General features: G+C 38.6%; 1 protein-coding gene across 2 annotated transcripts in view; it reads left to right on the top strand.

Moving 5' to 3' along the window:
• The first annotated feature begins 813 nt into the window (after positions 1-813).
• Positions 814-15539, top strand: part of TMF1 (TATA element modulatory factor 1) — a 31399-nt gene continuing 16673 nt past the window's right edge. The window contains exons 1-8 of one of the 2 annotated variants that reach the window (XM_011970937.1): positions 814-1274; positions 4650-5851; positions 8640-8743; positions 9371-9497; positions 10315-10420; positions 13492-13634; positions 14173-14339; positions 14462-14618. In XM_011970937.1, the coding sequence (XP_011826327.1) occupies positions 1133-1274; positions 4650-5851; positions 8640-8743; positions 9371-9497; positions 10315-10420; positions 13492-13634; positions 14173-14339; positions 14462-14618 (2148 nt within the window). In that variant the 5' untranslated portion in view covers positions 814-1132. Of the gene's footprint in view, positions 1275-4649; positions 5861-8639; positions 8744-9370; positions 9498-10314; positions 10421-13491; positions 13635-14172; positions 14340-14461; positions 14619-15539 lie in introns of both variants that reach the window. The other variant, XM_011970931.1, reaches the window with a different exon arrangement.

Below are 15539 nucleotides of genomic sequence, written 5' to 3'. Positions count from 1 at the left end.
ACAGAAAAGGTTATATTTTAAGTAATATGCACATTGCACATTGTAAGGATAACAGCTTTAGTGCTTCCTAGGTGTCTTAGTCCATTTGGACTGTTGTAACAAATTCCCATAAACTGGGTGGCTTATAAGCAGCAAAAATTTATTTCTTAACAGTTCTAGAGGCTGAGAAGTCCAAGATAAGGAGCTGGCAGGGTTGGTGTCTGGTGAGGGCTGCTCTTCTGGCTTAGAGTTGGTGCCTTCTTGCTGTGAGCTCCCTTGGGCCTCTCTTATAAGGGCACTAATCCCATTCATGAGGGCTCCATCCTTATCATCTAATCGTCTCCTAAAGGCTCCCCTTAATACTGTCCCATTGGAGATTAGGTTTCAACATAGGAATTTGCGATAGACCACAGTATTAGGGGTATTTTGACTGCAGCAATGAGTTTGCTGCTGTTTTGAGAGAGAGGTTGTGCTTTATGCATCATGTGTTCCACGGGTTGGACACAGTGTTCATACGTGATCCTGCCTTTTAGGCAAGCCCAAACAAGTGTTTCTCCTTATAATACCAAGTTAATACAGAGCTTATTAAATATTTGAGACAAAGGGCCAAGAGAAATGTGAGGCCCAAATTTCCCTTTGTAATTATTGCTGGCAAGGTGCAAGCTTTTAGCACGTGAACTGTTTTCCTGGAAAGCACACACGTGAAAACTGGAGTATTCCTTCCGGGGAAATCGGCCTCTATTGGTAGCCATAGCTCCCCCTTCGCTAAGAACTGCTGTAAGCACGGAATCGCTATCAATAGAAACCCTTCCGCGTTCCTCGGTAACTAAGGGCAACCCTGCGCTCCCGGATGTGACGTCAACGTTCTTGTCTTCTGTTCTTCCGTCTGTCGACCGGACTCTAGGCTGCCAGGTTTGTTTGCTGTGTACGTGGAAGAAGCAGGCGCATGCGCACACGGGCCCCTTCATCTCAGCTGTGCGGGAACGGCAGAGGGTAACATCCCGGGCTCGCGGGAGGCTCTCGGGGTCATGGCCACACGCTGACAGAACTAGCCGAGTGGAAAAGGGAGCCAAGCCGTTCCTCTGCACCCTTCCGCAGGCCTGAGACCTTCCCGCTTGGTGCTGCCGCCGCTACTGCCGGCTGAGGAGGGGCGATGAGTTGGTTCAACGCCTCCCAGCTCTCCAGCTTCGCTAAGCAGGCCCTGTCCCAGGCCCAGAAGTCCATCGACAGGGTTCTGGACATCCAGGAAGAGGAGCCGAGCATCTGGGCCGAGACCATTCCGTATGGAGAGCCGGGTAAGAGAGAGAGGAGCGGGGTTCCCGGCTCTCGGAGGCTGCTGTTCTTCTGATGCAGACAGGTTAAGTGGTGTAGAGAGGGGTCCTTCTTTGCTGAGAGAGTTCTCTGGAAGTAATTTCTCCCCGGCCCATTCCCTAATGCTGCTTCAGCCTCCAAGTCGGTCTTTGCCGTTTTCCTGAGGGAAAACCCAGCCCCAGGTTCCCCCTTGTCTTTGATCGTGGGTGCGAGGCTTGTGGACTTCGATGACAGGGGACTTGGTTGGTTGGTCTTGCCCTCAAGCCCTCCCTCGCCGCAACTTCCAAGCACAACCTTCCCGAACCTGAACCTCAAATTGCCTCGCGTCTCCTGCACTGTTGGGATCCAAGATCTGAAGTACGTAAATCATCAGGGAAGGGAAGAACAATCGCTAACATTCCGTGAACATTTCACGCTTGGTAGCGCGTAATGTGGTTTTATGTTGTTGTTGAGACGGAGTCTCACTCTGTCGCCCAGGCTGGAGTGCAGTGGCGCGATCTCGGTTCACTGCAACCTCCGCCTCCCAGGTACCAGCGATTCTCCTGCCTCAGCCTCCCTAGTAGCTGGGATTACAGGCTCCCACCACCATGCCCGGCTAATTTTTGTATTTTTAGTAGGCACGGGGTTTCACTATGTTCGCCAGGCTGGTCGAACTCCTGACTTAAGGCGATCCCCCGCCTCGGCCTTCCAAAGTGCTGGTATTACAGGCGTAAACCTGTAATGTGCTTTTTTATGGCCTTCTCATCTTCAGAACAACTCCCCGAGTGAGCTTAGTTTATATCTGTGTTTTACATAAGAGGAAAATGAGGCCCAGAATGGCCAAGTAACTTGCTCTAGGTCACACGGAGGATGAGGATTAGAATGTGCTGGAGGTATTACCCAAGGAATGTGTGATCCAAGATTTTTGGATTGTATCACATTTTATTTCTGAATAGCCAAATCTCTCTTGCAGTTTCATTGAGCTTAATCTTTCAGGGATCTTCATTCAGTTGCTTTTGACTCTTAAGTCTAAGGAGCAGTTTAGCATTTGATGTGTGGGGTAAAGATTTGCAGGTGTGGGGGATGTGAACCTTTGTGTGAAAAAGGATAAGAGATGTGCTTGACTACTCCTTTCTGGTTTCTGTTCTTAATTTTACATCAGTGAAAAGTCAGGACCTAAATTTGAGGTACCTCATTTTAAGGCATTTTAGTCCATGTGTGTATGTCATGATCCTCAGGATGCCATATAACCTTGCTGGAGTAACTGTTTTTTTTCATATGTGCCCCAGTTAATTAGAATTACTAAACTTTAGATAAGAAAGAATATAGGTTTTATATGTAAGGATATTTGTTTTCTGAAAATGACCATAGTCTTCAGAATGGTATAATTTTGATGGATGCCAGATAACCCTGGGATTATATAAAGTATTCTCCAAGAGGCAACATTAATTCCTGTCATCCTTTGAATGTGTTTAAATTAATCAGACATAATCTTGGTTGTTCATTTGCATCTTTAATTTTGATTTTCTCTGGTTTGGATATATTATGCAAATGAATGTGTAGAACTATGCCTCCAAACTGAAGTTTTCTACTTACTTTTCATCCTAACTGAAGTCATATATATATTTACATATATATATTTGGTTTTGAAGTCATATATATATTTACATATATATATTTGGTTTTTTCCTTGAGACAGAGTCTGGCTCTGTCATCCAGGCTGGAGTGCAGTGGTGTCATCTCTGTTCACTGCAGACTCTGTCTCCTGGGCTCAAGTGATTCTCCTGCCTCAGCCTCCTGAGTAGCTGGGATTACAGGTTTGCGCCACCACACCTGGCTAATTTTTGTAATTTTAGTAGAGACAGGGTTTTACCATGTGGACCAGGTTGGTCTTCAACTCCTGACCTCAGGTGGCCCGACCGCCTCAGCCTCCCAAAGTGCTGAGATTACAAGTGTGAGCCACTGCGCCTGGCCTGAAGTCACATTAAAGGATAGATTCTACTGTAAGGCTTGATAGTTTTTAGAAGCTTTTAGTTACTTGTGCTCTCTCCACCAACTTCTAATTGTGAATATTTTGTTCAGCCACATTTTAATTTGGAAAAGAAAACATTTTTAAAGAAATGCTTTAAATATTTTAACAAATATACCATTTTTAAGATCCTGATTATGCCATTTTTAAAAATCAGGATTTTAATAGTAGCTATTTGTATGACTGATATGATAATTACCTTTTTCCCCAAGAAAATAGTCATTTTCTTTGCAGTATTTTTTTAAAAACCCTAGTGTCAACTACCTAGATCTATGTCAAAGAGCAATAGTTCTTAAAAACACATTTCTGAAATTCATAATGACATTGTAATTTCTGACATAATTTAGAATTTGAGAACAAAACCTCCTCTTAGAGTGGGCTTGGAGAGTGGAATTTAGAAAATCAGCCTGTGATTAAGTGGATGAAAATGAATTTATTCTCTAAAACTTACCATTCCCATCAGTTTAATTTGATCTTCGCAAAAGAACATTTCTCACCAGCATCTTGGTTTGAGGCTTTTGTTGTTTTGTTTGTTTTCGAGACAGGTTCTCGATCTGTCACCCAGGCTGGAGTGCAGTGGTTCGATCATGGCTCACTGCAGCTTCTACCTCCTGGGCTCAGATGATCCTCCCATCTCAGCCTCCTGAGTAGCTGGGACCACATATGTGGGCCACTAGGCCCACCTAATTTAAAAATTTTTTTTTGTAGGGACAGGGGTCTCACTACGTCACCTAGGCTTGTCTTGAACTCCTGGGCTCAAATGATTCTTCTAGTGTTGGGATTATAGGTATGAACCTCCATACTCACTGAGTTCAGTTTTTGAGTGTTGCCCTTTGTCTGCCTCTTAACTATATTACTGATATTACAAGTAAAAATTAATATGAAACTGACTGAATAGGTAGGGTAATTTTTCAGTGACTGCACATGGCCCTACATATTCAGTCAGTTTCATATTAGTTTATTTCATATTGATAAGTAAAGCCTCTTATTATGAAATCAATCATAGGTATCTTAGACTTTCTGTGGGTTATAAAACATATACTGTTACTTCCTTAATTTGTTGTAGGGAGGAATAACATACTTGCATCTGGTAGTCCAGGCCAGACCCAGTCTTTTGTCTGTGCTCCTCCTTCCTCTCAGGTAGACTCACACCAGTTTTCTTCTTTAAGTCCCAGTATTAACTTGGAAACTACTTAATGATCTAGTAAGCAAGGAGTTTAGCAGGTGCAAATTATAGGTATTTCATAGGGTATTTTTTTTCTAAATTTATATGCTGATTTATAATGATGAATGAAATATTAATGTAACATATATGTGTTCTTTTTTTTTAATATTTACTTTTTTATCAAAGGAATAAGTTCGCCTGTCAGTGGAGGATGGGATACTTCAACCTGGGGGTTGAAATCAAACACTGAACCTCAGAGTCCACCAATAGCCTCTCCTAAAGCAATCACAAAGCCAGTTCGGAGGACTGTGGTCGATGAATCTGAAAATTTCTTCAGTGCCTTTCTCTCACCAACTGATGTCCAGACCATTCAGAAGAGTCCAGTGGTATCAAAACCTCCAGCAAAATCACAACGACCAGAAGAAGAAGTGAAAAGCAGCTTACATGAATCCTTGCACATTGGACAGTCAAGAACTCCTGAAACAACTGAGTCACAAGTAAAAGACTCTTTGTGTGTTTCAGGGGAAACTCTGGCAGCAGGTACTTCATCACCTAAAACTGAAGGCAAGCATGAAGAAACTGTTAATAAAGAATTGGATATGAAGGTGCCAACTGTAAGTTTGAAAGTATCTGAAAGTGTAATTGATGCGAAAACAACTACGGAAAGTGTATCTAATATGTCTACACAGTCTCTCACAGCAGAAACAAAGGACATGGCTTTGGAACCTAAGGAACAAAAACATGAAGACAGGCAGAGCAATACACCTTCTCCTCCTGTTAGTACCTTTTCATCAGGTACTTCTACCACCAGTGATATTGAAGTTTTAGATCATGAAAGTGTAATAAGTGAGAGCTCAGCGAGCTCGAGACAAGAGACTACAGATTCAAAATCAAGTCTTCACTTGATGCAGACATCTTTTCAGCTTCTCTCTGCATCTGCTTGTCCTGAATATAATCGTTTAGATGATTTCCAAAAACTCACTGAGAGTTGCTGTTCATCTGACGCTTTTGAAAGAATAGACTCATTTAGTGTACAGTCATTAGATAGCCGGAGTGTAAGTGAAATCAATTCAGATGATGAATTGTCAGGCAAGGGATATGCTTTAGTGCCTATTACAGTTAATTCTTCAACTCCAAAGTCTAAAACAGTTGAATCTGCTGAAGGAAAATCTGAAGAAGTAAATGAAACATTAGTTATACCCACTGAGGAAGCAGAAATGGAAGAAAGTGGACGAAGTGCAACTCCTGTTAACTGTGAACAGCCTGATATCTTGGTTTCTTCTACACCAATAAATGAAGGACACACTGTGTTAGACAGGGTGGCTGAGCAGTGTGAACCTGCTGAAAGTCAGCCAGAAGCACTTTCTGAGAAGGAAGATGTTTGCAAGGTAACTCTAGTAAGTGGCAGGGATTTTTAGATGTGCTTTTCAGAGATTAAATCATTTGTTTTAAAATATATTTTCATCGATGCATGATAATTCGTACAGATTTAAAAACATAGGCTTTTGCCATTTCAGTGTAGCATTAAGGACCTTGAAGTTGAACAATTGTTAATATAATTTGAAATTTCTCCAAGGCAATTATGGTAGAATAAGTTGATACTTCAATATAGTTAAGCATGAAAATTTTCATCTTACATCTTTATTGTTGAGTCCTTATCACTTTCAAATTCTGTTATGCTCATTAGTATGTCAGTTTGCAAAGGAATATTTTCTTACATTAACATGTATCTTCACCTCCTTTGCAGATGGATGTGCCAAAAAAACCCTAAATGTTATGGTTTTTCTTGTATCAGAATTTGTTTTTGCAAGTTTACATTATTTGTAGCAAATATTAAATGATAATTTAAGATTTTTATTATTGGTGCTTTTCTGTTATTAGTATTTTCATTCATATATAAGGAGTGTATATCCTTATATTGCTTCAGTTTGTTTTCTGTTTATGTTATTTTTGAGATCTATTGATAGCTATATTTCACATGAACAAGAAAGAGAAATGTCTAAGGAACAAAAGCATTGCTTAGGAGTAACAAATTGCTTCTACCCAATACATATGAAAAGAAAGTGATATAAATTCTTTAACTAACATTAAGTCCTAGTTTTGGTTTTTACTGTGATTTTTAGATATAGAAATTGAGTTGGATCTGGCATCTTTAATAGACTTCTGAGATGTAGGATGTCTTGAAGAAATGTCCTGTAAGTGCCATGTATTGAATTACTTAATTTTTTTTTAAAGTGCCAGATTCTGTTATTCAGGTTAAATATTCACAAACAACAATGCTGTGCAATAATATTTCAATTAGTAATAGCTATGTACTGTAAGATTATAATAGGAGTTTGAATTCTTAGGAACCAGCACTAATTACTATCAGATTTTTTTGAATTTCAGTGTATTTAAGAAGGTAAGTGATTTCTAAGTTCATCTAAACCAAACTCAGGTAAGACTTCATTTTTTTAAGTCCAAAAAGGAACCATTCCTACTCTTTTTATACTTAAGTTTATCACTGTTTGAGCAGGACCTAAGGAATGAGACATTCTAAGCATTACTTTTTGTTTAGCTTTATACTGATACTTTATGGAGATTTAAAAATTCTTATGAGTTTTCTAAAATTACTTTTAGTATGGATGTATGTATGTATGAATGAGACAGGGTCTCTCCCTATTGCCCAGGCTGGTGTGTAGTGCTGCAACCACGGCTCCCAGGGTTTCTCTCTGTTGCTCAGGCTGGTGTGCAGTGGTGCGATCACGGCTCATGGCAACCTCGACCTCCTGGGCTCAAGCAGTCCTCCCACCTGATCCAATCTAGTAGCTGGGACTACAGGCTCGCACCACGCCGGGCTATTTTTTTCATTTTTAGTAGAGATGAGGTCTCACTGTGCTGCCAGGCTGGTCTTGAACTCCTGGGCTCAAGCAGTCCTCCCATCTTGGCCTCCCAAAGTGCTGGAATTATAAGCATGAACCTGTGTCCAACCCTACTTTTATTTTATTTTATTTATTTTTTGAGACGGAGTCTTGCACTGTCACCCAGGCTAGAGTTCAGTGGCGCGATCTTGGCTCACTGCAACCTCTGCCTCCCAGGTTCAAGTGATTCTCCTGCTTCAGCCTCCTGAGTAGCTGGGACTACAGACACGTGCTACCATGCCTGGCTAATTTTTGTATTTTTTGTAGAGATGGGGTTTCACCATGTTGGTCAGGCTGGTCTCGAACTCCTGAACTCAAGTGATCTGCCCTCCTCCGCCTACCAAAGTGCTAGGATTACAGGCATGAGCCACCGTGCCCGGCCTCTACTTTTATTATTTATTTATTTATTTTTATTTTTTGAGATGGAGTTTCGCTGTTGCCCAGGCTGGAGTGCAATGGCATGATCTTGGTTCACTGCAACCGCCGCCTCCTGTGTTCAAGCGATTCTGCAACCTCAGCCTCCTGAGTAGTTGGGATTACAGGTGCCCGCCACCATGCCCAGCTAATTTTTGTATTTTTAGTAGAGATTGGGTTTCGCCATGTTGGCCAGGCTGCGCTCAAACTCCTGACCTCAGGTGATCCACCCACCTTGGCCTCCCAAAGTGCTAAGATTACAGGTGTGAGCCACTGTGCCCGACCTACTTTTATTTTTTAAATGCAATATATCATATTTTAAAAAGGATACGTGTTTCAGGTAAAGAATAATACAGAAAACAGACACTCATGTATCCACAACCTAGCTAAGATATAGAGGCTTTAAATTCCCTCTTTGACCTCTTTTGATTGCATCCATCTCCCTTCTTTTGATGTATACACAGATTATTCCAGATTTTTGCTATTACCAGGAAGCTGCAGTAAGTATTCTTATACATGTCATCTACTGCATTTATGCAAGAATTTTCTCCTCTAAGTTATACCTAAAAGTGAAATTTTCTGTATCAAAGAGTGTGTAGATCCCCAACTAGATATTGCCTAATCATTTTCCCAAGTGGTTTCTCAACTTACGCTCCCACTAGCTATTTGATTGTACTTACTTTTACTCTCCTATCAGCTGCCTAAGAGTTCTTCTTGTTCTGGATCCTCTGTGTTCCTCATATTGTTCTTAATTGTTTTTATGAGATAAAGCTGTTTTCTTTGTTACAGTGATACAACTGCATGTAAAAATGGTCTTTTTTAAAGCTAAGTGTTCTGATTTTTATGTATTCGCCTTATCCAGACAGTTGAATTTCTGAATGAAAAGCTGGAAAAAAGGGAGGCTCAGTTATTATCTCTTAGTAAGGAAAAAGCACTTCTAGAAGAAGCTTATGATAACCTGAAAGAGTAAGTATTCTGCAAATGTGAATAATGTTACACATTTTCTGGAAGCCTGTATACTTTGTACATATTTAAGAATGTTTTTGAAATTAAAATGTTTTGTAATTTTATCATTATTGAAAGTTGTATGGCTTTCAAGTATAACCCTAAAGATTCCTTTTCTCTTTTAATTGTCTTTACCATATTACCTTTGCCGTTGAAGAGAGTCGTTTTGCAAAAACTGCAAAACTCTCTCCTTTCATTTTTAGTCTTATAGTATTAGAGATTTAAAACATGTATTTAAAGAAAACTGTATTATACAATAACACAGTTTTGCTATAAGGAGCTCATTGGGAAAATGGGACTTAAGAAGATTCGGAATTGAATCATTGTATTTACTTTTCTCTTATTTTTGCATGTCAGATATTGGTGACATTTTCACTTTCTAACAGGTTTTCTTTGAGGTGTTTCAAAATAAATTTAACAAGGGAAATTTCCTTATTTTTTTTCTTAGAAGTTAATAGGCCTTAACCTGTTCTATTTTAATAAGGTATATGTCACAGAAAAGTTATCTTCCTTTTGAGAATTGAACTAATATATACCTTTGGGATATGTAAACACCATCCTCATTCTCAAATATTATTTTAAATTTAGTGAAATGTTCAGAGTGAAAGAAGAAAGCAGTAGCATTTCTTCCTTGAAAGATGAGTTTACTCAAAGAATTGCAGAAGCAGAAAAGAAAGTTCAACTAGCCTGCAAAGAGAGAGATGCTGCTAAAAAGGTAATTGAAATGTAAAGTAATATTAATTAAACTCTATAGAGACATAGATTTTTGAGGAGTGCATTCATCATATTTTGATATTGGAAAAAAGAGAAGTAAGGTGAAAAGGATATCATCTATTAACATTTAAATTGTAGATTTTTGGCTAGGTGTGGTGGCTCATGCCTGTAATCTCAGCACATTGGGAGGATGAAGTGGATTGATCACTTGAGCCCAGGAGTTAGAGAGCAGCCTGGGTAACATGGTGAGACCCTGCCTCTCCTAAAAAATACAGAAAGTTAGCTGGTCATGCTGGTGTGCGCCTGTGGTCACAGCTACTCAGGAGGCCGAGGAGGGTGGATCGCTTGAGCCCAGGAGTTCAAGACCAGAGTAGGCAACATGGTGAGACTACATCTCTACAAAAAATACAAAGATTAGCTGGCCATGATGGCAGGCGCCTGTGGTCACAACTACTCAGGAGGCTGAGGTGGGAGGATCACCTGAGCCTGGGAGGTTGAGGCTGTGGTGATTCGTGATCGTACCACTGCACTCCAGCCTGGGTGACACAGTAAGATCCTGTCTCAAAAAAAAGGAGTTTATTCCCATTTATATTTTCATATTAAAACTTGCTTGTATATCTGAATTTAGGTTTTGTATATCATTTTCAAAGCTGTTTTCTTAGTCTTAGTTAACCAAAGTAGTAGATTAACTGAACAAAACTTACAGATTTTTATTGAGAATGTGATTATGGATAGCTTCTTTGGATGAGGGAAAAATGAGAACTGCACTTAGAGTGAAAGTAATTCTTTATGGTATTCACAGATTTCTTTTTTATTAGGAAATCAAAAACATAAAAGAAGAGCTTGCCACTAGATTAAATAGTAGTGAAACTGCAGACCTTTTGAAAGAGAAAGATGAGCAGATCCGAGGGTTAATGGAAGAAGGTGCGTAAAGTATTTGATTGACTATGTAAGAAGTTCTTGCCACATAACTAGCTGATGCTTCCTAATTAAAAATACTGAAAGCAAGGAGGGTTTGGACGTAAACCATAAAAATAGTAGGTGACAGTTTACAGAAGAATGAGGAGTAAGATATATTGAGACAGAGATATGTGTTTCTAGCTTTTGTTTTTAGGGAGTAAAAAAAAATAAATCCCTGTAAAATTGACAGAAATTTGTGTGCTGCCCTAAGAAAACTTTAAACAGATCTTAAGAGCCTGTCATTTAAACCAAGACATTCAAAGTGTATAATTCTGGGATTTATAGCTTGGCTACTATATGATACTGTATTGTTCTGGCATTTGATAGTGAATTTTTCATTGTACTGTTTTAATTTTTAAATTATTAAGCACCTTTGTCTCTGAAAAGATTTAAAATTAACAGGGTTGGCTGGGTGTGGTGGCTCATGACTGTAATCTCAGCACTTTGGGAGGCTGAGGTGGGTGGATCATTTGAGGTCAGGAGTTCGAGACTAGCCTGGCCAACATGGTGAAACCCCGCCTCTACTAAAAATACAAAAATTAGCCAAGTGGTGGTGGTGCATACCCCTAATCTCAGCTACTCGGGAGGCTGAGGCAGGAAGATTGCTTGAGCCTGGGAGGTTGAGGCTGCAGTGAGCCGAGATCATGCCACTGCACTCTACCTTGGGCGGCAGAGTGAGGCCTTGTCTCAAAAAATGAAATAAAATAAAATTAACAGCATTATAGAAATTAAAGATCTATTCATGAAATAAATCATTACAAATGGACACTGAATTAATTTCTTCATGTAATATCCTGGAAGACAGGAGGTTTTGGAAAAGGTGGTCAAGTGAATCTCTCTTTTTACTTCTCTTGTTAATTAAAGTTTTTGTAGTTATAAGAGTAATACTTGCTACTTGTAGAAAGTTTTGAAGTTATAGGAAAATATATGAATAAAGAGGAAAAGTAGATTATAATTCAATATTATAAGGAACTATTAATTTTTTCTAGTTTTAATGCATTTTTCCATGCATTTTTAAACATAGTTAAGATCATATATTTAATTTGCAATCTTCCTTCTCTTATATCTCTCTATGCCATTAAATGCTTTTTATCATTATTAATGGCTACATTAAAGTCCATTATATGGGTATACCATAATATGTTTTACTGTTTCTAATGCTGTATATTTATTTCTGTAATGTTAATATTACAGTTAGTGGTAGGATGAATGTTTTTGTGCTTAAATCATTGAACCTAAGTGAATTTCCAGAGAAAGTGTAGAGTTTGAGAACAGTTGGAAGCAGTCATTTCAAAGTTAGCTTTACTCAACTTTATTTTTAATTTATTCAACTAATATTTACTGAAGAGTTAGTATGTCAAATATTATGTTTGATATAATAATAAATATGACACACTCTGTCCTTTAGGAGCTTAGTTTAGTGAGAGGGAAATATAGGAACACAGATAATTATAAAACACAGTTCTAAGCACTAAAATAGAAAAACGAAGGAAGAATTGTTATAATTATTTCTCAAGCTGTCTTGAAGTCATTGACTGCCTTGCCTTACAATATTGGAGACCGAGGGCAAGGCTGACTGCATGGTTTCCTTATTTTTAAAAAGTTTTTTAAAATATTAATATCAAATGTTAACTATTTTATAATTTAGTAATTTTGTCAGAGAATGGACTGATGTCTTCTTTTGCTTAATGAACCTTTTTACAGAGAAAATAGAGCAATTTCACATGGGAGTATTTTATATTCACAGAGTATTTACATTTTATACAAGGGTATTACATACTGTTTCCACATGCCCCAGAAATTTTTTTTTTTTTTTGAAACAGAGTCTCACTCCGTTGCCCAGGCTGGAGTGCAGTGGCATGATCCCAACTCGCTGCAACGTCCACCTCCCAGGTTCAAGTGATTCTCCTGCCTCAGTCTCCCAAGTAGCTGAGACTACGGGTGCCCACCACCACGCCTGGCTCATTTTTGTATTTTTAATAGAGACAGGTTTTCACCATGTTGGCCAGGCTGGTCTTGAACTCCTGACCTCAGGTGATCCGCCTGCCTCGGCCTCCCAAAGTGCTGGGATTACAGGTGAGAGCCACTGCACCCGGCCAGTATTTTGAAAACTTAAAGCTAAAGAGCTGTAAAACTCAAAGCTGAAAGCACACTACAATGAATACCTGATTACTTCATCACTTAGATTCATCAAGTGTTAGCATCTTGCCACACCTCTTCCATATCTTTCTGCACATACATACACTACCCTTTTGTCAACTCATTTGAAAGGAGGTTAGAAATACTTTAACATTCTGCTCCTAAATTCTTCAGTCTGCATCTCCCAAGGGCAAGTACATTTTCCTTGACAGGTACATCATAGTCAAACCTAAGAAATCAGCATTAGTTCAGAATTATAGTCCAGCATATATTTAAATATTTATCCTAGTTTACTCTAAAAGTGTCTGTTGTAGTTGATCATTTGTTCTGTCCCAGGATCCAAAGTTTGCCCATTGCATTTGGTTGTTATGTCCTTTTAGTCTTCCATCAATTTAGGACAGTTCTCTCTTCTTTATGTCATTGAGGACTCTGTGGAGTCCAGGGCAGTTGTCCCACAGGATGTCCCTGTTTGGGAATTTGTTACTTTCTTCATGATTAGATTTAGATCATATTTCTAGTAGGAAATATCTAGGTGATATTGAACACCTACCTCACATCAGCAGGCACATATTGTCAAACTGTACTACAACTGGTGATGCCAAAACTGAATGCTTAGTTAAGGAGTTGACTGCCAGATTTTTCTCTTTAAAATTAGTAGGTGATATGTGAGAGTGATTCTTTAAGACCGTGTCAATATCCAGTTTCCCAACAACCTTTTACTCAGTAATTTTAACATTCATTGATGATTCTTGTCCAAATTAGTTGTAACATTGTGGGTTACAAAATTGTGATTTAAAAAAATTATATTATTTTGTGTTATTGATTAGATAAAACATTCTATTGAGATTTTTAGGGAATAGTTGTCATTTGAGTTTATACTTTTTTACCATCACCAGGAGAAAAACTTTCAAAACAGCAGCTGCATAATTCTAACATCATCAAGAAATTAAGAGCTAAAGACAAGGAGAATGAAAATATGGTTGCAAAACTGAAAAAAAAAGTTAAAGAGCTAGAAGAGGAGTTGCAGCATTTGAAACAGGTGAATAGCAATCATAATTCTCTACATATATATTGTTATTACTTCCTGTATGAGCAGTTGGCCATGGTTATGGAGCATTTGAAAAGATTTAATGGGGTGTAGTAAGAAGAATTTTCCAAACAATAGATAAATGATAAGATTTTTCAGCCGAGTGGGGTGGCTCACACCTGTAATCCCAACACTTTTGGAGGCTGTGACAGGCAGATCACTTGAGGCCAGGAGTTCGAGACCAGCCTGGCCAACAAGGTGAAACCCTGTCTCTGCTAAAAATATTGCACCAACCTAATACAAACATTAGCCAGACGTGGTGGTGCACACCTGTAGCCCTAGCTACTTGGGAGGCTGAGGCATGAAAATTGCCTGAAGCCAGGAGGCAGAGGTTGCAGTGAGCCAGAACATTCCACCCTGGGCAATAGAGCGAGATTCTGTCTAAAAATATATATATATTTTTCTCCATTATTATAGATTGCTGGAATACAATTATTTATCATGTTGTTATTTCTTGAAAAATACTTTTGTCTGTTTTTATAACATATAGGTCCTTGATGGCAAAGAAGAGGTGGAGAAACAACATAGAGAAAATATTAAAAAACTGAACTCCGTGGTAGAACGCCAGGAGAAAGATCTTGGCCGTCTTCAGGTAGACATGGATGAACTTGAAGAAAAGAACCGAAGTATTCAGGCTGCCCTGGATAGTGCATACAAGTAAGAAAATGAACAAATATGCAACCCATTTAGAATGAATTATCAGAGTAGGATGTTGAAGAAATACTTTTTCTATTATCTGATGACTGGCAACATTTATAAACTCAATCTAATTTTTTAAGAGAACTTACTGATCTTCACAAAGCCAATGCTGCAAAGGATAGTGAGGCACAGGAAGCTGCTCTGAGCCGTGAAATGAAAGCTAAAGAAGAACTTTCTGCAGCATTAGAGAAGGCCCAAGAAGAAGCCCGTCAGCAGCAAGAAACATTAGCCATTCAAGTAAGCAATGGATGATGAATTAGAGTAGTTTTAAAAATATTTGTTTATGCTTCTACCAATTAAACAATTTATTAGCTGATTTGAATCAAACTTTATGTAGTGATACATGTGTTAGATTTCAGAGTACTGGATTCTGCTAAATCTAACCAGTTGTATTTTTTAAAACAAAGTAATGCTTACATGATACCAGTATTGTTTAATTTTTTTGTGAGTTTTAGACCCATTTGAGAGTATTTATAAAACTAGGGACCCTCTTACAAGAGAAGAGCAAAAATGCACATACATATTGCATATAATTTTGAGAGAGTCCATTTAACTCCTGAGCTCATTCATAACATCTGTGGGAGTCCAAGGACCTCAGATGAAGTAGGAAAAACAAAATTTGTGAGGCTTTGTCTTATAAAATCATCAGTTGATGGGCATATGGGTTATTTATACTTTGTGGTTATTATCAATAATGCTGCTATAAATATCCAGGCACAAATTTTTGTGTGAACATGTATTTTAAATTCTCCTAGATATATATCCTTAGGTCATATGGTAACTCTATATATTTAACTCTTTGAGGAACTGGCAAACTTTTCCATAGTGGCTGCATTACTTTACATTCCCACCAGCAATAGGTGAGGGTTTCAGTTTCTCCACATCCTGGCCAACATATATTATTGTCTGTTTTTAAAATTATAGGCATTTTAGTGTGTGTGAAGTGGTAACTGAGTATGGTGTTGATTTGCATTTTTTTTTTAATTTTTTTTTTTGAGACGGAGTCTCACTCTTGTCAGACTTTAGCGCAGTGGCACGATCTCAGCTCACTGCAACCTCTGCCTCCCGGATTCAAGCGATTCTCCTGCCTCAGCCTCCTAAGTAGCTGGGACTACAGGCGGGTGCCACCATGCCTGGCTAATTTTTTTTTTTTTTTTT

This window comes from Mandrillus leucophaeus, unplaced genomic scaffold (assembly GCF_000951045.1).
Source record: "Mandrillus leucophaeus isolate KB7577 unplaced genomic scaffold, Mleu.le_1.0 Scaffold121, whole genome shotgun sequence".
In the NCBI taxonomy this organism is placed as follows: domain Eukaryota; kingdom Metazoa; phylum Chordata; class Mammalia; order Primates; family Cercopithecidae; genus Mandrillus; species Mandrillus leucophaeus.
This window is presented reverse-complemented; position numbering and strand designations above follow the sequence as displayed.